Source organism: Syngnathoides biaculeatus, chromosome 17 (assembly GCF_019802595.1).
Source record: "Syngnathoides biaculeatus isolate LvHL_M chromosome 17, ASM1980259v1, whole genome shotgun sequence".
Taxonomy (NCBI): domain Eukaryota; kingdom Metazoa; phylum Chordata; class Actinopteri; order Syngnathiformes; family Syngnathidae; genus Syngnathoides; species Syngnathoides biaculeatus.
In genome coordinates this window covers 22,592,654-22,616,273 of record NC_084656.1, presented here as the reverse complement: position 1 = coordinate 22,616,273, position 23,620 = coordinate 22,592,654, and the positions used below count along the sequence as shown (strand labels likewise).

Sequence of the window (23,620 nt, the reverse complement as noted above, 5' to 3'; positions counted from 1 at the left end):
CTGGCGCTTCCTGTCATTGGCTGGCTTTCTGCCTTAACATCAGGGTTTTTTTTTTTTTTTTTTTTTTCATTTTTGCTTCATAATTATGCTGTGTCCAATGTGTGTGATTGGATGATTTATTTTTTTTTTTTTTTGTGTGTGACTATTTTGCTATTCTTTTTTCCTCGTTGCTTTACTTATTCGACCCATCTTGCCATTTGCTGATTTAATCTGATTTTCCGCTTTTGAACATTCTGCCTTTGCGCAGCTGTTGTTGTTTTTCAAGCTTTTAAAAATACATGTAATAATCATAATTCATTTGCAGCTACACCTGACACATTTTGGAAACCTTGGCGCTTCTACGTCAGTAATTCCTTGCTGTATATATCTTTAGAAAGAGAAAAACTGACAAGCTGCAACAAAGCACCACATCCTAGCGCGCCGCTAATAAAAATGTATTGCGCTGCGTAGGCTGTAGCCAGCTCTTTGTCATTAGCCGGGAAAGGAAGGACGTTCACAAGTTGCTGACCACTGCGCCGGTGACCCTTATTAATTCACCTACACGTCCCGAACTTGCTAAGTGCTAATGTTAGCTTTCCCAGAAGGCCTGGGAACAGAATTCCCATCACTACGGGATCCAAGGGCTACATTTTCACACGGTTTGAGTAACAAGTGCAAGTGATTAAATGTAAATAAGATGGATGATTAATATAATGAGAACTGATAAAATGCTAGCGTGCGAGGCGATATTATGCAACCGGAAAATAATTGAGTCACCTGAAAAACTGAAACAGAGTTTTGCATCTTGCCCTGGATTCCGACACGGTTTGTACTGAGAAATGATGAAATAATAACATGCCAGCTCTTGGTATGCTAGCATGCTAGCACTGAGTATGCCAACAAATTTTAGTAAGCTAACATGAGTCAAGAAAGACGGCTCAATACGGGTATTTAAATCCCAATTTACACAATTTCAAAAAAAAGTGGTCCTCAGAATACCGAGATGCCAATTGAAAGCCGTAATCTCCCCGTCCTCAAGCCCCCGACCGTGTCTGGATCCGTGAGCGACTATGCGGGATATGACGAAGCGTGCCGCCGCCCTGCGGAGTCCTGGCCGCTGCCGAACATTTAATGAACATCAAGACTTAACACCTGGGGAGAGTCAGAAAATTGGCTTCTTTTTGGAGGCTTCCGCAAAAGCCCGAATATACGTTTGTTTATAAAAGCCGGTCATTCGCAGCTGCTGGGCACGAGTTTACTTGTACGTACATTTGCGTTCGCTACGCTTCTGTACCGTCGCGAGTTCCCACGCAGAACACAAGGCAAGTGAAATGTTTTGTTTTGTAATTGTGACGAAATAGTTGCGGTCGCCACTGAGCGGAGGGAATCCCGAATATGGCTGTGAGGAATCTGTCGCTGCCCCTTGTGAGTGTCAAAGTAGGAGTTGGTCGACTCTTTCAAATTGGCGATGTCCCGTTTATGGTATTTTGTTTTATATGTTAGGGTTAGGTTAATCTGTCACAATTTGGTTGTATGAGGTGAGGTTGGTTGAACATTTTGCCGTTTAACTTTTGTTTTTGTGCGCCAGTTTCTACAGCAAATCTCAAACGTCCTTATGACGTATCTACAATGTCATGCAAATGTTGTTCACTAATATCACTAAACGGTCAGTCACCAAATTTATCAGCTCAAAAATTGCAAGTTTGTTACGTTTTGATGAAAACGCAACACCAGTCTGCGCAAATGACGATCCGACGACTAGAATAAAATTCTTTCCTACTTCACAAAAGCAGACGACTGTGGTTGTAGCGCCTTCCCGAACTCTTTTTCAAAGGTCTGAGAGCCAAGAGTAGTGCAAAAACTAAAAACGATCAAACTGACCGAGCGGTGAAAATGGCGGAAAGGAATATGCGCACATACAGACCAACTCAAATGCATCTAACGAACGATTTTCACTTTGTTGTTTTTTTACGAAACGTTGAGACTTTCAATCTAGCGGGGACGTAATTGCGGCGGGAGAGAGGAGATGTCGTTTTGCAACAATTCTCCATTTGTGTCCTAATGTGTGTGTGTGTGTGTGTGTGTGTGTGTGTATAGATTTTGTTTTTAGCACGTTAAATTTACGTACGAAAAAACGCACACTACGATCAAACATATTTGGACCTTTCCTCGACTGCAAAGATATGCAAGCATGTGTCGTTTGTTTGAAAATATGTTTTCAATGGCCACTTTTGAAAAGTACATTTTCCCCTCTTCTTCTTTGTTCTGAACTTCCAAAAAAAAACCCAAAGTGGGTTGCAACTTGGCGACAATAGTCCCAGAGTGACAACAGCTGAGGTCCGCTGATTTAGGACACTACAGTACAGTGTATATATACGGGACGCACGAGGAAGTAAAAGGGAAGAGAGGAAATATCTCCAGTACTGCACCGGGAAGTCTATTGTGCGAATCCCCTTAAGAGCCCCGAAAGCCCCGAAGGATCTTGGATCTTTGCGTGAACGTGTATCAGACTCCCGAGCTTTGTAGTCGGCGAGAGAAGACGCGGGCCTCGGCTTTGCGGCAAAGCGGCCCCCGTGCGAACTTTGCGGGGGATGCGCGTCCGACGATAGCGCGACACTTCAATTTGTCTTTACGCGAGCCTTGTTTTCTTCGCCCCGTTTTCAACGACAAACCCGTGGGAACGCTCGGGAGGAACGAAAGGGAGGGGGGGAAAAAAAAAAAAGCAACAAAAACACACACAAGTGCAAGGCGCCCTTGCGGGGGTGGGGCGAGGGGGGGGGGGTTGGGGGGTTGCGTATTAGCTTCTAATTCCAGCGAGACTGTGTCAAAGAGAGGCTGCCCGAGGAGAAGGAGCTGAGCCGGGATCAGCCAGAGGACAAGGGTTAATATAATTATCCCGCTAAAACCTTGAGACCGGGAGAAGATCATTAGTCATAGCGAGACGAGAGCTTCCCAAGCCGCAGGGCCGGAGGAAGGGGGGCGCGTTCGGGGTTGGAGGCACGGAGGCGAGGTGATGACACCGCAGACAATTAGCGAAGGAAACTGCAGAAATGACATTGTTTATTAGTCTGGCGCACTACACGATGCACAAATCCGACTTGCTTCTTGAATAATTCACTCGACGTAAACCCTTGTTTTTATGCTAGGGGTATCGATGAGGAAAAAAAAAAATGTCATTATAGTAACCTTGTGGTTTTTGATTTTATTTTTCCCCCACGCCTTAATATGCTTTTGCAAAAACGCCTCGTTAAAATTTTGAATCGCAAAGGTTGAGGCTCTTCCGCGTAGCGTGGCCCGAAAAAAAAAAATCTCGCGGCAAAGGAGGAACCGGAAAAATGACCTTCTGTTCATTGCAACCTCTCATATTTCTATGTATTTGTGCGAGAATATGCGAAAGTGGACCTTGTTTGTTCCTTTGCTCTCGCTGCCACCGTTTGGTCACTTTGCCGCGGGACCGAGTGAGATGTCGGTTGCACGAGGCAGATGCTAACCGTCTCTTCACGTGTGCATGGAAGACCTCGCCCGAGGAGAAAAAGGATTCTCAAAGTACTTGTTGGGTCGCATCCGCTTAAGGTTGAACAATCGGACCGAGACAACATTTGCGTAATTTGCTGTTCTCTAACGGCAAAATTGTCAACTGGTGTTTTGACGCGTGACAAATCTGCTATCAAAGTCATCGTCTTCGTCTTGCTGTCAGCATTTTGACATCCTGAGACCAAGACCAAAACGAACCGGTCAGCAGTTCCTCGCCGCAGCTTGGGGGCGTGGCCGCTGACCTCAGCCCATCATCAGCAGGTTGTCAACGTCGCGACCGGAAGACTCACAGAAAGGCATCCCTGGAAATGTCTTGCGGATTCTCAACAATCGCAAAAACAAAATCAATTTGTCAACGTCGCGACCGGGCTCGGTGAAGACGGCGGTTAGCAACGTGGCAATAACGCTACGCTAACAAATGCTCCTCCCAAGGACGGCCTCCTCTGGCCGCGTCGTCTTCCACTTACGATTCCCGACGTGCCTTTCAGCGTGAAAGCGTGCTGGCGGCATCAAGAGATTCTCCCGTAAGTCCGACCGCCGGGCAAGACAAAGTGCAGGCACGAGCAGGGAGGATTCTTGATTGTATTTGTGGATTTAAAGAATGTTTTGGGGCGAATCGGGGTCAGCTGGGGGAGGTGGCTAAGCAAGGAAATTGCTGACTTTGGCTTTCCTCTTCTGAGGGGATATTAATCGTGATTATCAAATCACTTACAAGTATTGTCTCATAAATCATCACATATGAGGCCGCATTTGCCAACGTGCCTTTTTTACTGGCCGGTAACTTGGGGCGCCGTAAAATGACTTTTTTTTTTTTTTTTTTTTAAAATCCGCGCCGAAAAGTTGTCGCTCAGCTCGGCAATAAAATGAACACTTAGTGGGTAATTTCCACGAGGCCGTCGCTGGGATTTCGCATTAAATGTTAGCATTAAGCTAGCGTACGTTCTTTAGCCAAAATGATGTTTGGTTAAATATTTTGGTGTCTGAACGTACATTTGTTTCATTTTCTTTACAGTAAAACTGAACTGCAGTGACATAAACGGCTTGAAGTAAACGATGTAAACAAATGTGCTTTTTACGTCATCTTTTGACAGCCAGACAGTGAGACCAGGTGCGAGGGAATACTCTTAAAAAGTCTTTTTATTATCGTTAAATGTGTCGAGTATGTCGGAGTGGGAAATGTATGTAAAGTTGATAAATGGTGGTGACGGATCGCTGTGTTACAACAGTGTAATTGCTTGTTAAAATTCAAAGCGGTCAGCGGAAAAACTCGTCCCTTGAAGGCAACGTTTCGACAACTCCCGATTTCAAAAGCTTTTCCCCACGCGTGAGGTGCCGAGTTCGAAAGCATGAATGACCGGCGGCGGATGAATGCGCGGCGCCGCCCGCAAATCGCGCCCATGAAGGCGCCAAAGTGCCGAGGGTTGGCGAGCTCTGCCCCCCCCCCTCCCCGCCCACCCCCACCCCCGGTAATATTGAGCCGGCCTCGCATCATTCACGGCGCAATCGGAGGCGCGCGCACACATCGAGCTCGTCCCGTGAAACTAGCGGTTAATCCATCATCTGCCTCCCTCCTTCTTTATTCCGCTCCGCTTCTGATCCAGGCTTATACCTCCCGTTCGCTCACCTTCACGTCGGCAAAGGACGCGCGCGAGGAAAACTTTTATTTTAAAGTAGTTGCTTTGCAAAGTCAAAGCCTCGGCTAATCAAAAAAAAAAAAAGAAAAAAGAGAGGGACACCCAACGGCGGTGAAAAGAGAGCAGAGGACACGGGCGGGGGGGGGGGTGTTCGGAGAAGACGGAAGAGCCCGGAGGCCGCGGGGATGCGCCGGTGTCGAGCTCGACGGCGCCCGGACAATAAACCTTTGGAGCTGGGGAAGTTCCCGTAAGCCGGTCGGCCTCTAATTAGTATCGCTCCGGAGGTCGGTCACTGAAGGTTTTTGGACTTCCAGGAGAGCTCGGAGCACCCCTGGGCTGTGGTGAGTCCACTTTTTAATCATCTCGACTAACCCCGGGGTGCTCCGTGCCCACTTTCGTTCTCGACTTGCGCGTTTCCAACCGGTTGCCTGTTCTTTACGGCGCTGGTGTCAAATTCTTTTTGGCGCGGGTCTCACGGTCGTTACGGTTTCCCTCGGGGGGGCCGTTAAGACTGTGAACATCAAAGGATTTCATTGGTAGACGACGAACACGACTTGCGGTTCCAAATTCACAAATTCATCTCTCGTCCTCTCAGCCATTTGCTGAAAAATGCCAAAAATGGAGCCTTGAGATCCGACTTTAGTTTGCTCCCCGTGGGCTAACTAATCGTTAGCATTGAACACAAACAGTGGAGCAAAACATGTAGACAGTCTAACAACACTAGCCGAGTTTGGGCTTACAATTATTAAATATGTTTTTTGTATGATGGAATAACATTTGGAAGACTGTTCAACACTCAGGCATATATTCTTTATCCTCTTCTCAGAACAATATTGTTACGCTTCAGTGAGTCACTGACGCTTTGTTCACACTGCAGGTCAATTTGTGTCTAATTTTTCCACATGAATGTAGCGGTACAATTCCATTTTTTTTTTCCATATCCAACCCAGATCTCGGTCACATGTAAATATAAATCAGATAGACGCGCAGGTTCCGCTCATTTTACGTATGAGTCGTCAAACGGTGACAAATACGTTAAAGTCGCAACCTGTTTTGTGCACATTTGAGCGACGTCACCGACTCATTCCGTCCACACTACATCGCCGATTTGTCTTTGTAACGTCGACGACGTTTGAGAGTAGTGAGGTCCTCGTCGTGGGCCTCGATTACACTGCTCCCGGTGGCCAAGGCAGAAGCAGGACCAGCACAATGAATTGAATTGAACTGAAACATTCAATCACAATGCACAAATTGATCACTTAAATTATGTTTAACTGTGTTTGTCTACTTATTTGAGGGGATAGGAAAGATTTCCATTAACGGGGAGGATTTTTTGATGACTGGGAACTAATCCTCCGGAGGGTTAACTCAAGGGCCGCGGACCTTAAGTTGAAAACCTAAGGCAAAGGCAACTTCTCTTTCACGGCATTTTTTTGTACAGTAAACGTGCACTCCGGAGAAAAGCAAAGTTCTGCGCTATTTCCAGAACCGCATCTGGTTTCGCCAGGCAAACTATTCCCGCCTTCCAAAAGTCTCCGCCGGCAAACAACGGCACCTGCGCGACGCCACCGGAATGGCTTTGGCGCCGCTTTCCCCCCCCGCACCCGTCTGGCGTTTGCGCGTTCAAACGCGACGACGGGCATTAGCATTTAAATGTAGGGCCGATCTTCACTTATTGGAAGATTAATCGAGGTGCTAGTCCTGATCGGAAGAAGCGAGGTCATTACGCAAAATGAGAAGTACGAGGTGTTTGCCTATTTCTATTTGCGGGAAATACCCGCTCTAATGTAAAATAATGCGCTCAATAACATATCTGAGTGTATAATGAATTTTCAGCTGCACATCATTCAAATGTGGTCAACTTTTCCCTTGTTTTCTCAAATGTAACATTTTTAACAATTTATGCGCAATCGATGTACATTTTTAAATGACGTAAATTCAAATTTCGTTCAGTGTTTTTCAGTGGAGCAGCATTGCAATGTCCCAAGTTGGTTAAGTTAAAGTAAAAACAATAAAGTGTTTGCGAATTGAGAGATTTGTTTACAAATTCGTGATACTCTGTGTGTTTCTTTCGGCTTGTCCCTTTCGGGGTCACCACAGCGTGTCATCTCAGATGAACGCACACGTATGTGTTTGGCACAATTTTTACGCCGGATGCCCTTCCTGACGCAACCCTTCTCAGGCTATTGACGCTAATTACTGCAAACTTGCAAATACTGCTCTCCCCCTACTACATTATGTGGGGATAAACTTAAAACTGTTTACCTGTTTGTTGTTTGCCAGATTTTGTTTTTTTTTTTTTTTTTTTTTTTTGGGGGGGGGGGGCAAGTTTAGTTTTCAATTTTGAATTTTCTGGAAATTCCTCATCTTGAAATCGCCTGTCAGTTGCCCCAAAACTTTTTTAGAAATGTTCCACCTGAACCGATCACGTTTGATAATATGATTAGCCGATTAGCATGCTGATTTCTGTCACTCACATCGGTGTCGGTTTGTGGTATGCGGACAATGTGTAGCGTATGTAATTTCCTCGTGGAGACATAATAAGAAGTCCTCTCGGATTTTGCCAATAAGCCAAGTCAGCGGTTATCGTTGTCAAGGAAGTACCGTGTGACACCTCTGTCGTTGGAAGAGATGACAACTGTGTTTGGGGGAGGAGCGACGGTTAGCTAGTTGGTAGACTTTGTCGAGCGCTTCATTCAAAATGTGAGCTAACCAGCGTTATTATCGACTTTTTTTTTCAGTTTGAATTGATATCATAAATCAAAGCAAAAGTTCGTACTCTGAGAATAACGCAAGAGTGATAGCAGTGAAATAGGAGCGCCGCCGCAGGTAGGTAGAGCCAAGACTTTTGTATCGCTTTACCGTCTGGTTAGCAACAGTGCTGGGAGTCAAGTCAAAGCGAAACGTCGACCGATGCCGTCCGTCTTCTTGGTCGTTCGGCTCAATCTCCTTCCCTCCGTCTTGGCCCAATCCACTTAGTCGGCTCTTCCTGAGCTTACAGCCTTTGCGTTATTCCATTATAAAGACCCACGGCATGACCCGCTTCTTATTTCATTAAAACGCTCCAATCTTCGAGTTTACGTCTAGTCCGTAACGGAGACGGGCGACCGTACAGACCTCAGAGCGGCCGGCGGGGCAGCGGTCTGGAGGACGGGGGTGGAACTTGAGAGTCCCCGCTTGGGAGCCGGTGAATCTGATTGTCCTGATCCAAACCATGATAAGAGTCTTCTTCTCTTCCGTTGGCGGCTTTCCCGTTGAGTGATATAAAAATGGCCCGATCGAAGGGAAGGGGTCAGGAGGGCTCTGCCATTCTGGAACACCTCGGACTCGGACGGTTGTTTTCAGATCACCTTGAGTGAGAGAATCGTTGCGGAATGTACTATTGATTCTCCTTCAGTTAGCCTTTTGCTACTTGTGTCTGCGTTTGACCTTCTCGCACTCTGGCCGCCCTTCACCTGAAATCCCCTTTCCGGTAACCTCCAGCCTGCTGAGTGTTTTGTTTTTCCGAGCTAAATTTACAACCCTCCCTCACGTCAGAGTCTGATGTCCTATCCGGTGACGCGGTTATTGATAGGGCAGCACCATTAAGCGCTGAGCACCTGGCTTTCCCGCTCACCTGCGCCAGCCGTTTGCTTGCCCGACCGTGCCGCCTCAGATAAAGAAGATACACCCTCGCCGGGCTTTTCTTTCCCCACATCCTGTACCGGGATGAATGGTTACGGAGGCTTTACGGATGAGATCTTGACTTACAGTCGAGCTCCGTCACTCCGACGTACTTAATTGACTTCGAATTGCGGCACGTTGCTTTTTGTTCTTCATCGTAAACAAAAATCGCTAAAAACCTGACGTTAGGCTCCTCGGGAAAAATAAACCCCCTGCGAGGAACTGTGATGTGCCTGTCAAAAGAGGCTACGGTGAATTGTTTGCAACTCTCAATTGAAATGGGAAGCTTCCTGTTTGTGCTGCCATAACAAGCAAAGCTATGAATAGCTGATATAACAATATTGTGGCAAGTTTGGCTTCAAACCTTCACGTCTGCTAAGTATCGACGCGTACGCAAGGAGCTTGCCATCCTCGTATCCGGGTTTGGTCGCTCGACGTTCTCAATCGACAGCAGAGGGCGACATTTCTACACATGGCAGCCCCCCGAGATCGCTGAAATTTACGTGTTCAATTCTTATTACAAACAAACCATATTAATCAGAATACCACGTCTTGATTGGCAGGCTCAGAGTACGTCTTGCTCCTTGCGAGTGTTTCCGTTTTAGATTTGTGGGCTTGACTGTAAAATTAAGTTTCTTTCGGCTTGTCCCGTTCGGGGTCGCCACAGCGTGACGGCTGCCTCGTTCGACAAATGTCTGAAGGTGAATCGACAACATTTCAGTACTTACTACAAGACCGGTAGCGGAAGCTCGCTTGAATCTCGCAAGCCCCCACCCCAAAAAACTCAACAAACCTTGTAAGTCGAGGCTCTCGTAATTCGGGGTACGTCCAACGGCCGGACGGCGAAAAGTTGAGTCTCGTGAACGGCACCGCGTCGACAACGCCGCCGCATCTCATTACCGCCGCGGCCTGTGGCATGTCGCCGGTCGCCGTCCAACGTATATAAAACCCATTTGGCTGCCCCCGCCGGCCGAGTGAAATATTCATTATTCAAATTGGAGGCGTTGGAAAGCCCAATGTGTTACTAAGGCCAGATGAGATGAGATGAGATGAAATAGCTTAGCCTTTTGTCCGGGGAACGTTGACTAATCGTCCTGCCCCCCCCCCCCCCCCCCCCCCCCAAAATCAATTTCACAGCCGTTAGCAGCAGAGGCGGACCCGATTGTACTGTACTGCTCGGGACCGGCGCACCCCCCCAGTCCCCGCCGCGCGATCATCTAATACGCCCGGCGGCTGCCCAGAATAACTCATCGATAGGCGATTATGTTACGGGCGGAAGGGGCCGAAGAGCGGCGGGTTTCTGTCATCTCGGCGGGGGGCTACATTTGGAACGCTGTCACCGGATCCGGCCCACCCAGACACTTCGCATCACCTGCTGCCACCGGCACGCCTCCACGCATGAACGGTTACATTATCAAAGACCGTTTCTGGTTGAGTAAGCGGAAGATTCCATTTATCCACACATCCATTTTCCGTGCCGCGTGTCCTGTTCCTGGGTCGCGAGAGGCTGGAGTTCAAAGGCCAGAACCTTTAACAGTGAGGCGGGCCTGCCAACCCGAAGCACCAGCACGCTCACCACCAGCACCAGCCATCCATTTTGTGAACCGTGTGCGTTGTTTGGGGTCATCCGTCGTAACTGATGGACCAAATTCCAGGAATGTGCAAAGATGGCGACTTTCTGCGGTAGTCCGCAGGGGATGAATCAAGGAAACTGGACTGTTTTTTTTTTTTTTGTTTGGTTCAAAATATCTGGTCGACTCCCCCTCAATTTAGGCCTCAGCGGGGTGGGTTGTTGTTCTTGCTCCCACTGCGGCGAGTGAACCAGCCATCCGAAACTGGTCGCAGATTTACGGGAAATTTTGCATCCCTTTGCAACCCAACCGCGGCCTGGCCAAATGCCGTACCTCTACGTCAGCCCGATTGCGTTGCTAAACATTTTGTTGTTTTGAGACCTCCTGGGTTTTGGGGGGAGGGGGGGGGTACGCCCTTTGCCCCGGCCCCCTCCCCATCACTCTGCCTCTGCGCTGAGACTGAAAAGTATTGATGATCAATACCTGGCGGGCCTTTTACGGGATGCCAGAGGCTTGTTTGTTGGTGTGCACGCGTGTGCTGTGTCAGCATGCGGCCGAGACTTCATTAAACACCAACCGCCTGCGCACAAAAGACGCCCCCCCCCTCCCCCCCCTTACCCTCAACTGTCGCTCATTTTCACTTTCCCTGCTCACCCCTGGATTCTTTCCACACACAAAGCGGCGATAACCCCGTTCGCTGACTCCAGGCCCGTCCCAACAAGGCTGTTAAATACCATTCAAATGTCAGCCCGCCATATTGATTGGAATAATAATTCTGAAAGGTTGGAGCGACGCGCAGCGGTTGCTAAGCGGCCGCTCGACGGCCTCGAGCATCCTTCACTGTCACAAAGTTGCCATCTCAGAGCCCCCCCACCTGGCTTTGCGTCCGACTACTGAGGCCGCGTCTTTGCGTCGTTAATCATTGTCCCGGCGGGCCGGCGAGGGGATGCGTATGAAGAGCGATGAGGTCATTGCGAAAAGACGCCGCGTGCGTGGCCGTCGCCGAAGGATGCGTCGATCGCCCGGCGATCAACGAGCCCCTCGGCTCAGCTCCCGTGACAATCCGTTCGTCGAGAATGGCCGGGGAAACCTACAAGCGTTCTCTGATGACGCCGCTAGAAAACACCGAGGAGTGACTTTAGCCTGCTCTGTTTTGATATCCAGTTGAAAAATGCTGAAAAACCCTACCAGTTGCTCGGCCGTAATTTACAGTTTGTTACAATCCAGGTGATGAAATTCACAAATTCAAATATAGAAATGGTGGAAATTCAGACGACGTACCTTCATTAAGTCACTGAGAAGAAATTAACTTTTTTTTTTTTTGGCTTGGATTAATGGGACAGAGATGTGTTGATGTGATGTGAGGAAATTGTCTACTAGCTAGCGAGCTAGCTATTTGTTTCTTTATACGTTTTGCTAAATGATTCGGTCAAACCAACCATTTTTTTTTTTTTTTTTTTTTTTGACACAAAAAATGCCTTCCACAAAACCACTGATGGAAGTTTGATCTGCGGTCTTTCCTTTCAGAAATGGCAACTACGCTAACGGGCAGTCTTGCTATATTCTCCTGATAACTATTCACAAAACAACCTAACTTGCTTATAACGTTTCAAGACCGTATCGATTGGGTTTATCCGATCTGCGTGTTTACGATGCAGTCGCTTTGGTGGATAATCTGATACGTGTTAAATTTTTTGATTCCCCATTTCCGAACGTTCCCTCTTCGTGCGCCGCCATGACACATATTCCGAGTGCGCGACTCGAGAGCAAAACGTGGGAATTGTACCACTTGAACCGAGCAGTGTACGTCGAGCCTCATTCAAGTCGGTGAATTTCCATCCATCCATCCGTTTAATTGGCTAGCCATCTAAATCCCGCTTTCTTCTTCTGTCAGTCAAATTGAAAACACACCAGCACTATCACTTGGCCCTTGATGCAGGAATTGTGTTATTTTTAGGAAAAAGCTTTTACTCTCCGCCCCCCCCCCCCCAGTTCCCTCCACACCCAAAAAAAAAAAAGCTTTTGTTAAAAGCCGTTTTATCTTTACCGGCACAGACGAACAAGACGATCAGAGCCTCACCTGGCAGGCACCTCGATGTTGGAGATGGCGTAGAAGTACTTGAGCAGGTTGTCCCGCTGCACGTACGTGCCGCCCAGGGCGGGCCTGAGGAGCCTCAGCCTGAGGTTGGTGAAGGTGAAGAAGTCCCTCAGTCCTTTCATGCTCTCCATGCGCGTGTACAGCGTGTCCATGTTGTGCAGCCGCGGGCCGGCGAAGACGGCGAAGCGCGCTCGGACCTCCAACGTGACGTTTTTGTGGCTCTTGGAGCCCACCCAGCGCGAGTACTGCTCGGTGCAGATGACGCGGGTGACGTTGGCCGCCGTCAGGTCGCGGACGCGCTTCGCCGGCATGTTGAAGGTGTCCAGGCAGTCGTCGGCGTAGTACTGGTACGGCTGCCAGGAGCGGCCGTGGTCCACGGACTTGTCCAGGACCATGATGGTCGGCCGGCCGTACTCGAAGGTGACGTGGAGGTCGTCGGTGAGCTCCAGACTCTTGTTCCACGACATGGAGATGTTGGCCAGCAGGGGCTCCGGGTGACGCCTCCACGTGACGCTCTGCCAGTAGGTCAGCAGACCGTGGCGTTCGCGGTCCTGCATTAGCTGAGGAGGGTGCGCCAAGTCCGGATTGGAGGCGTCGCATTCGTCGCTGCACAGGTACGGGTTCTCCTGCAACGAGCAAGACATTCCTTTGGCAACGGGAGACACAACAGGAGAACAAACGTACTGTAACCCTCACCCTAGACGAGTCTCCAGTGGACAAAGCTCTGGACTATATTAGCGAAACAAAAAAACATGAAAGATGCTTGGTTATCGCAGTCGCAGTTACGCTGATGTGGAGTCTCGACTACACCCCGGGATTGTTTGCCTGCCGGTCACACTCACCGACAACAACCCTTCAATCCCTTTAATTTTCGGACTGCGGTCAGAACCCAGAAGGAGAGTCCAACCTGAACCCTTGACTGTGAGGCACCGGTTCTCGCCGTGCCACCTGATGAAATTCTGGCCAGCGGTCCTCTTATTGAAAGCATGTCAAATAAAGGGTCTTCGTCATCCTTTCACTTCATTCCGAAAATCCCGGGATGGCCCGGTGCGGATTATCCGCCCCGGCGTGCTCTCAGCCCGTCAAATATTTCTGTAAAATAGATGCAGCTCTCCGCCGTAAGCCAGTTTTTCCGACGTTTTACATCAGCGCAGAAGTTCAATATTTACACAAAGAAATCCCCCAGATCCCCGCAGCCGTCCCGTCTCTTGCTTTCATTCTCTCCTGGCGCTTCATTTGCGCAATGAAAGATGATATCATCGCATGGGTAATGATCGTGAAACCCCCACCCGAGACCGAGAGGGGCCGATTATTATCTCCCAACATTTAGTTCCAGTCATTCATTGGATCAAAGGGGGGATTGGTAATCGTCCGCCACTGATTACATCTGCCGCACTTCCACATATCGGAGACTTTACCGATTATTTCGAGAGCAATGGCGACAGCAGTTTTGGTCCTCGTACCTGGAATTCAATTTTATGGCGGACGTTCTGCTCTTTCATGGAATATTCCTTCTGGATGTTGGCGTGGCCCGCTTCACAAGCTCCTGATGGAGAGTCTTCAAATAAACCCTCCTGCCTCTCGCCATCGACCGTTTCTATTCCACATTTTTCGGCTTCGACATTTTTAGCACCACATGATATGTTTTACTGGAGGTTTTTATCGACCCTTTTACGTCCCCGTGCTTAGCTCCATCTGAAACCGGGTTAAGACTACAAAATTCTAGCCCCGTTATCGGCTCAATTTACTACCACGGGCGATTGCCCATTTTGTCGGGTTTGGCCCAACTGCGCAAAAATGTTTTTGCCATCCGTGACTGCTCACGTGCTCGGACTCTCGGCCGGTGTCCGTATCTTAACCGGACAAGCAAAAGTTCCGCCTTCCTTTTTTTACATTCTGCCCCATCGGAACTCGCAAATCTGCACAGTCGAGCGGGGAAAAAAATCACGCGCGTGATGTTTGTCACGAGTAGAAATCCGTAGATATTGAAAGACTTATTTTGGGTGGTCTTGACCAATGTTCCCTTCTAAGCTGCGCAACTGCGCACTTGTCGCATATTCTCAGCGCACATGAAAACCGATCCAACGCGGCCTGAATTTATTTCTTTTTTTTTTACATGGAAGCACACGGGCTGTTGCTCAGCCTACTTCTACTTCCTAGTTCACCTGACACCGCGACCCACGTCGCTCTTAAAGGGGTACGCTCATAATTACAAACACAATACACACCCGCAACTTTACATCCGCCGGCGTGACCGGTGGACCACACCCGTAACTTTATATCTGCGAGCGTGACTGACCACACGCGTACATTTTTCAAATGTGAGTGACTGCTACTTCCTAGTTCACCTGACACCGCGACCCACGTCGCTCTTAAAGGGGTACGCTCATAGCTACAAACACAATACACACCCGCAACTTTATATCCGCGGGCGTGACCGGTGGGCCAGACCCGTAACTTTATATCCGCGGGCATGACTGCCCACACCCGTACATTTTTCAAACGTGAGTGAGTGCAATCTTTTTCAAGAATTTTGTGCTAAATAGTCAGCGATGAATTGTGACTAGTTTTTAATCACGCTTTTACGTCGTCGTGTTTAGCTCAATCTTTCTGGTATAATCCACTTTAGGCCACTGAACATTAAAGTTGCTCCAAAATGTACACAATTGGGAGGAAAACTTGTAAACTTCTACATGTTTGTTGCTCGTGAGCAAAAGGTGAAGCGTTTTATCATCTTACATGACTGCTTGATTTCATTTTGAAACGAATGGAATGTTTTATGAAATTTCAAGTGAGGAATAGCGACGGCTCAACTTGCTGGTACACTTGCATAACAAGTCTGAAAGCGTGGCCTCCTCAATTATTCCGAATCTCCCGCGTGACTTCTGCCGACCCCCCCCCCCGCTGACGTTTAATATTGTTTGTTCTTTTTGCAGCGAGCGGCCGCCGTACCCACAGCAGGAGTCGCGTACTCGAACGTGGACCCAAAAAGCCCGCTAATGAGCCTGACGCTCACCAAAACTGACAACGGCAATTTTGGGATTCTCGCCTGACAATTTAGTGTCGCGGTCATGTTCTGTTCCAACATTTTTTCTTTTTTTTTTTTTCTTTTTTTCCTCTACAAAGGTGGCGAAAGCCTTCACACTCAGTACTTCAATAAAAGTAAAGATACTTGTCTGAGGGGGAAAAAAAAAAAAAAAAGGACTTTCAAGGTAGAAGTACACAACACTTCACACTTAAAGCTGTTTTCAGAAGTAGGTAGGCAAAATAAAAAGTCTCCGAAAAAAGACATAAATATAGCCGTGCTTTGAGATATGAGTGACTCAGTGTAGGAATTTTTCAAGATTTGAGTTGTCCCCCCCCCCCCAGACAAATTCCCCCAAAACGGGCCGAAATTCATCGCAGCGTTGCTATTTGACAGCTCGTATCGTCGAACGCTAACAAACGGGTTAAAAAAAGCCATTGAAATGCTAACAGTTAGCATTGTTAACTGCGGTCTCAGAATGCTAGAACGAATGGCTAGTTGAACACAAACGTTGGCGCAACACGTAGACTAATGAACGTGATGCTCGCTGGCATATATTTTTTATCATGTGAGGGGAAAAATGACAAACATTAAATATGACTGCAGCTGAGTCAGCGGTGACGCTCTTCTTCGCGCCTTTTGGGTTGTCTTACTGCGCCCCCTGGTGGCCGGGGCGTGCACACCAGAAGGAACAGCGTAATAGCCGATGAAGTAACGCAAAATGCGGTCAAAACAATTCAACTCTTTAGTCTATTTGATTATGGAATGAGTGTCGTTTCTTTATGAAGCAAAATATTGTAGAGTACTATTTTCATGTTTTTAAAACTGCATTTCTGTTTGTTTCAATGGGAAAATTGATTTGGTCGCAAAATAAATTCAACTCCTACAGTATCGAAAGGCACTCAACGAAAGTATTGAATTCTGAAAAGTCTATTCAAGTACAGTACTGAAGTATTGGTACTTTGTCACTTCCCAGCATTTTTCCTCCATTTTTTTTTTTTTGTGTATATACAAGCATCCACCCAAACTCGAGTTTTACGAGCGCTATTGAACGTCAGTTTCGGCGCCGCCGCCTCCGCTTGTTTTGGGAAAGCGAGCCGTCGCTCTCTCGGCCAAGGTAGCGAAAGCAAAAAAAAAAAAAAAAAAAGAATTTATAGCGCAACCCTTCAAGGCTTTGAGGCAGGCGCGTCATCGCCTTGATTTACTTCGCAGGAGGAAGGCGCGTTCGAGATGTGCAAGATAATCCGTCTCGCGCCGGTAAAACGCCGCGCTAACGCGACGATCTCCCTCGCGCTGAATCGGCCGCGAGTCGATGTCGGCGCTCACGACCGCTGACTTTGTGGAGCGCGTGAACGTGAAAACAAACGACTGCCGTGTGAAAAGATCGCAAAGTTGCAAGTTTCTTGAAAGCGTAATTTTGCCACGATTCCGTAAAAACCTCGCCTCTCCTCTCCTCTGTATCCTGACTATCAAAATCCTGGAACCAAACAACCGACAAAATCACGCTTGCTAGCAAGTAAGTATTGGAAAACTCGTCAATGGCCAGACGTCTCCTTGAGGAAACGCAAGTCCGTCGATGAACGAATACAGAAAATGTCCTTTGTGTATGAAGGGCACGCGCAGGCCTCGCGGCTCCTCTTTAGCGATTCTTTGGGATGTCGTGGTCGGAGGAAAAGTACAAAAAAAATTGTCATTGGCGTTGAGGTTGTGATTAAGATCTCTTCAATCTTTCAAAGCACGCAGATGCAAAGAAAAGTTTCATTTTGTGCGAAGCAAATGTGGTGCGGAGCCCCCCCACCCCCCCAAAAAAGACCAATTTGACATATTTGCAAGATGACAAATTTCCCGTTTTGTTGTTGTTTCCCCCCCCCCCTAATTTTCTGGCATCCTACTGATTCAGTTGGTTTGAAATTGCATTTTTTTTTCTCATCTGGTCCCTCTCTTTTGGGGCTGGACCTGGAACGTATCCGCCGTGCTAAAAGCTGGCGCGCTGTACGTAGTAGTGGAAGTGGGGGGGGGGCATTCGAAGTTTGTCGTGCGCTCTTCCCGACCTCGACTCAGACACGCGTTTACACACACCGGACTGGATTAGCCGGCTCGGCGTTCCTGCGATGACCCCCCGCCTACAAATCCTCTTGAAAGTGATCCCACTGTCAACTGGCCCAGATACAGACCTTCCCCTCGCCTTCCCCGCCGCAAGTAGGTTAGCCGCTGACGTCGGCGCTTAGCCGCAAATGACCAAAGACTGTTTTGAGCATTTACGGCTTGAAAAAAAAAAAAAAAACAAACACGAAAAAAACTTGCATTTTTATTTACAATTGTTTGTTTTGGTTTACAATACAACATAAGATACGCTAATGCTAATGCTAACTTCATCGCTGCACACTTCAGATAATTTTGTGTCACATATTGAATTTAATCATTTTTTTTTTTACAAATTTATTTTCACTTTGACTGCATTTAGTTTTTGTATGTGTTTGTCAGCAAATACATAATGAAGTGATCTTCATTTTATTCTATTAATCGCTTCTCATGTCACTCACAAAATGCGTGCATCCCTTACAATATTTTCATGGTTGTATTGTGATATTGTTGTTGTCGAGTTATTGTGAGCGTCGTCATTTCTGTTTGTTTTTTTTTTCTTTCTTTCAATGTAAAATTTGTGTTGCAAGTCCAACTTTTAGCCATTTATCGAATGCGACGAGCAGCTAAATGAAGGATAAAAATGAAAACGCTTTTGTTTACTTCAGTCACGCGTGTGGGGGGAAAACAGCCAATCGGAGCCGGAGTGAAATGATACGATGTCACTTCCTAGGCCACGCCCCTCAACTCATCGTTTGCCAGCTTTCGGAGCAATTTGAAGTCTTCGGTGGAAAAACTAGCGCTGACTCGAAATCATGAAAAAAAAAAAAAAAAAAAGATAGAAACTGACGCAAAATGATCGGGTTTTTTTTTTTCCCCGGTCGGAGCGACGCGTGCGGCCTTTCGTCAGCCTTTTGCGAGCAGATTAACTGGACTGCCTGTGATGTAATAAAGTGTACCAGAGGGCGGGGTATTTACGACGATGATTTATTTTTTTCCCCATCCCCCCCCACGAGAGCCGCAAGGTTGCGTTTAAGCCCTTTGTGTGCCCTGCGTGTCCTTCGTGTCCCGCTCTGCCAGCATCGGCTCAGCGTATCTATGCCAGGACGTGCGCGCACACAATCCGAGATGCCGGCCAACTGCTGCGGCAGGTGGCCCGCGCAGCTAAACCCCTCCAGCAATTATCCCGTCTCCACGACGACAGTCGCCGCGATGCCTCCCACTTATTAAACCCCTGATTTTCATTGTAAAAAAAAAAAAACAACAAATAACGATTTAAAAGATGTTGTGTATTTGGACTCTGGCTATTTAGTTCCGACTCACTTGGCAACAAAATGTTGAATTTTTCTTTTCCAAAAAAGAAGCTTCGTGCCACTCGCCGTTGACGTTTACGCTCAAACGTAACAAAGCGAATAATAACTGCTTTAAAGTTTGCTAGCTTAATGCGGACACAAAATGGGAAGTGCCAGAGACTGGCTAACTTTTTTTTGCTCACCAGCTACGGAGATTTGAATTTGAAATGTAAAGTGATCACATTTTCAATAGTTGCTACAATTCGCTGTCTAAAATTCACCGTCCGTCGTTGGGGCGGGGTTACTTCAGGTCAGAACCGAACAGCCCGCAAATCCAGTTACGCTTTCTTAATATGTGACGTCACGTGACCAAGAAAGCCTAACTGTGATTGGCTGGCTGTTGGGTTCTGACCTGAAGTAACCCTGCCCGGTGGCACAGACGGTGAATCGCAGCCGGTTGAATTGTTAACGTTGAAAAGTGACACTGAAATCGGGTGTGTGTGTGTATAAATATCCTTCCATCCCCTTAGCCGTTTACCCTTTATATATATATATATATATATATATATATATATATAAGAATGTGTTCTAAGGAACGTCTGCTTGAATACAAAGGCCGAAGCAACACATTGACAGACAAAGTAACGATACTCTCAGGAATCTATTCTTATCGTGGAAGTAAATTTGTGCCACCAGGATTTGCATTTGAAATGTAAAGCGATCACATTTTCAACATTTCCATTTCCAGTGTAATGTTAACAATTCAACCGGCTACAAGTCGCTGTCTGAAATTCACCGTCTAAATTCAGTGTTCAGAAGGCAGGGTTACTCCAGGTCAGAACTGAACACCCAGCCAATCGGGGCTAAAATGTAACTGGATTGGATGGCTGTCCGGTTCTGACCTGAAGTAACCCTGCCCGGTGGCACAGGTGGTGAATTTTTCACGGCGAATTGTCGCAACGATTGCGAATGTGATCACTTTGCGTTTCAAATTCAAATGCCGGTGGCGCATATTTACTTCCATATTTATAACCCTAACCCTCCTCAAAAATGGCTAAAATGACTTTAAGTAGTTGGATCTTTGCTTGCCTGATACCGCCCGGTGGCCGCGTTGTACAGCAGAAATCATCGTCACAAATTATTATATTGTCATATTTTATACAGCACACAAAGTGGGGTTTTTATTTATTGTTTTTTTTTTTTTTGGGGGGGGGACGCAGATATTTCGGCTATTGCGCGTTGGCTCTGGAATGTACACAGCTTCACTAGTGCCACTTCGCAAGGTCATTGAAACTCTTACGGTGGAGTTTCCGCAGACTCCTAAATAGATTTCCATAAAAAAAAAAAAAGCTTCATCATCCTCACAAGTGACACTTCATCCTTAAGGCCGCCATCCAAAGGTCCTCAAAATGCCACACTTTGTGACCCACGTTCATGGCGGGAGTTTACGTTCCACAAGCGCGAGGTTAAAATCTGCAAAAGCGAGACTATTTCAAAAGATTAATGGAAAAAAATGTAAAAGTTTGCCTGCGGTGACACAGCATTCCTCCCTCTTCCTCCGTCGGCCACTTCCGGAACCTTCTATAAGTTCTACGGCCGGCGAGGGGAATAAAGTGTGACGCTGAGCAAACGCAGGATATATTTTGTTTTGGACGGCGTCAAGCGAAATGACCCTCGCGTTAAAAAGGCCTCCGAGGGCCCAAAGCCGGGATATTGCTTTTTCATTTATCACGTTCATCTTTCATCTTCCGAGATGTTTGCACGCCGACAAATTCGACGTGCGTCGCCGGTACTTAGGCCAAACAAGTATTGAGTACACTTTGGTTCACCTGCGAATCATTTACCAGTTTGGGCGAGGAATAATAAAATAAAAATAGCATGATAAAACTAATGTGAAATTTGATAGTTGAATATAGCATAAAAATGACCACTTGATGAATTGATTTTGACGCTTTCCTTGATTGATGCCAATTCCCGCATTACCGGGAAAAACGGGTACGCAACGCGACGCGGGTATTCCAGCATCGTGACCTTTTCCGGTGAAGGGCTTCAACACCCACAAAAATTTGTTTCCGCCGAAAGCTTTAATCACACACCCAAACTTTTCCCAGCTATGCATTCCGTTGGCAAAAAAACCAGCGCACCCCGTTAAAAACTCATTTGAGACAATCGAACCGGTTCCTGTCTCTCTGCGGGTCGACGTCACAAAACTCTCTTCACCACGGCGTCCGACCCCTCGCAGTCGCGTCCTCCCTCCCACCCCGACGGGGTTTGAGAGTTGGCCTCCGGGCCGGGGTGGCCTCCGAGGCCCGCGTCGGGAAGCGTGCCCGCTGGCCCGGTCTGGGAACGCGGATCCACTCCGCCAGCTGTCATCGTCCCCCCACTTCGCTGTTTTCCTCTCTCTTTATTTCCCTCTTCGTGTCTATTTTTAGCGCCGGCTTCTTTTCCGCCTTCTAAAACGGGCGTCGTGGAGCAAGGCAGGCGTGTTGTTTTTGTCTCTTAGACTTGAACGCGCTAAGGTTCCCGCAGCGGCCCGTTGGCACCCGCCGACCGGAAACGCTCGACGGGAAGGTCCAAACAACGAGCGTCCTCCGTCGACGCCACGGTTCCGCTTAGCTAAGCTCTGCCCTCGGACGCACGCCCGCGGCTCGCTTGCGAGATTCGACCTCTTCAGATGATTCCATTACTGTAACTCTTCCCATATTGTCATGTCATTTTTTTAATTTTTTTTTTTATCTTGATGTCGCGCTTTCTACACGCTGCGTTATCCGGGTCACGCTAATCCTCAGAGGTTGAATGGAAGCAGCTGGAGTCTTCTTGTCCTTGTGTTGTCGTGCGCCGACTTGTTTTCCGATAAGGTTCAAAATGACGTTGCCGACGATGTTATTAAGCTTTTCATTTTTCTTGCTTAATCCCCGCTAATCATTCATTCGACTGTCGAGTCCGTTCGAAAGGTCCAAGTCGGAAGGCGAAGCTTTCAATTTACCAGTCGGTCCGCGTTCCTTCCCTCCCCCGTGGGCACGAGTTGTGGGTCGTGACCGAAAGAACAAGCGGCCCAAACGAGTTTCCTCCGCAGGGTGTCCGGACTCCCCTTTAGAGAACGGCTGAGAAGCTCGGTCGACCGGGAGGGGCTCAGCGTCCTCCGCGATGAGGTGGCTGGGGCATCTCATCCGGACGCCTCCCCGGTGAGCTGTTCCGGGCTCGTCCCACCGGAGAGAGACCCCCGAGGACGACCCAGGACGCGCCTCGGGATCCCTCCGGAAGAACTGGAAGAAGTGGCTGGGGGGGGGGGGGGCAAGTCCTGGGTAACCCTGCTGAAGCTACTTCCCCCGCGACCCGACCCTGAGAAGCGGTGGAAAATAGATGAATGGATGGATGGAGTCTGTTCTTGGTTCAGCCAGTACAAATGCCTGTGAGCATTTTTAGAAAACGAGATTTTACAGTCCAGTCGGCAAGTCGTAATTTAAAGTCCCTGTTTAGGATGCCGCGTGGGTGTCCGCTGAAAACCAAACACTCCTCAACTGTCAATCAAATACCACGACGACGGCCCCCAAAAATCTTTTCTTTTTGCCTACGCATAGCGACACGTTTGAGACGCAAAAATATACTTCACTGAATAAATGATATTGCACCGGGTCATCGGAGGGCTTCTCCATGCTGGAGCAACGAGGCACTCTAAAGCGTTCACAGTCGCTGGAAGACCAGGTCCGCACACTGGCTGTCGGGTCGGACTTTTCCCCCATTCCTCGCTCTTCCGCCCTTCTGCGTTTGTCGCGCAAGCGCTCACGGCTGACAACAAGGCGCTCTAAAATCTCAAAACCAGCATGGAATCGTGGTCCACGCACAGTTAAGACATTTTTTTTTTTTTTTTAAATTAGGTAGTAAGGGAGAAGAGACTCATGCCAGGACCCGAGTGCGTCACTGCCCCTGGTTTTAGCCACACCCGGAAATCTTCAAAGCAGTTTCAAGATGGATCCCCACAATTGGGTCTTACGTAAGTCCAGTCGTTCTCAGTTTTTGCCCATTTCCAGCAATGATCTTCAATTTTTGTCAGAATTCGTTTTGCAGGGTCTGCGAGGTGACGCTCAGCAGTATCCGCGTTTGCCAAACGGTCCTCGTTCCTTCTCGCGTGAATATAAAATCAGATTGCCGCTAATCCACGTCTCCCAGATATGATTGACATCCTTTGAACTCCGGCGAAATCTTGCGCAGTACAGCAACCGTCGCGTCGCGTCGTACGCCGCCAACAAACCGGGGCCCCGCTCGGCAGAGTTTGTTGCACTCCCGGCAGAAAAAATAACAAGACATAAATCGTCAGGAAGCGAGAAACGAAGCCTCCCCGTGGAGGAAGTACAGTAAAGCGAAAGCAGGCGGCGACGCTGCGCCTGCCGCCACATCAAAAAACTCCCCCGAATCCTCTCCGGTTTTTAGGAACACGCAGTCACGGGGTGAAGGAGGCGCAAAGAAAACAACAATTTTGCATCCATCTCCGCCGTCGCGTCTGTGAAGTCCTTTTAAAGACGAGCGGCTCTGCCCATTGGGTGATTTTCCTGCACCCCAACTTTTCCCCTGACTTGAGGGATTGCCTGCAAATGTGCGGCAATTAAATAAGAAGTACAAACTTTTTCTGCACGTCTGCCAAATCCTTCGGGTGGGGAAAGCGGGAGTCGGGGGGGAGGGGGGGGGGCGCTTCTTTCCTGTAAATAAATGATCTGGATGGCAACGCAGTAGACAAGCAGATG

General features: G+C 48.0%; 1 protein-coding gene and 1 long non-coding RNA gene across 2 annotated transcripts in view; one reads left to right on the top strand and one right to left on the bottom strand.

Annotated features, from left to right (window-relative positions):
• Positions 1–23,620, top strand: part of LOC133490946 (uncharacterized) — an 81,877-nt gene that overhangs the window by 34,759 nt on the left and 23,498 nt on the right. The window contains exon 3 of the long non-coding RNA XR_009792317.1: positions 22,757–22,872. This is a non-coding gene — a long non-coding RNA (uncharacterized LOC133490946). The remainder of the gene's footprint in view (positions 1–22,756; positions 22,873–23,620) is intronic.
• The window catches only part of ntng2b (netrin g2b), a 61,624-nt gene that overhangs the window by 30,469 nt on the left and 7,535 nt on the right, over positions 1–23,620 (bottom strand). Inside the window, exon 3 of the mRNA XM_061801681.1 lies at positions 12,462–13,105. Within this exon, the coding sequence (XP_061657665.1) occupies positions 12,462–13,105 (644 nt within the window). The remainder of the gene's footprint in view (positions 1–12,461; positions 13,106–23,620) is intronic.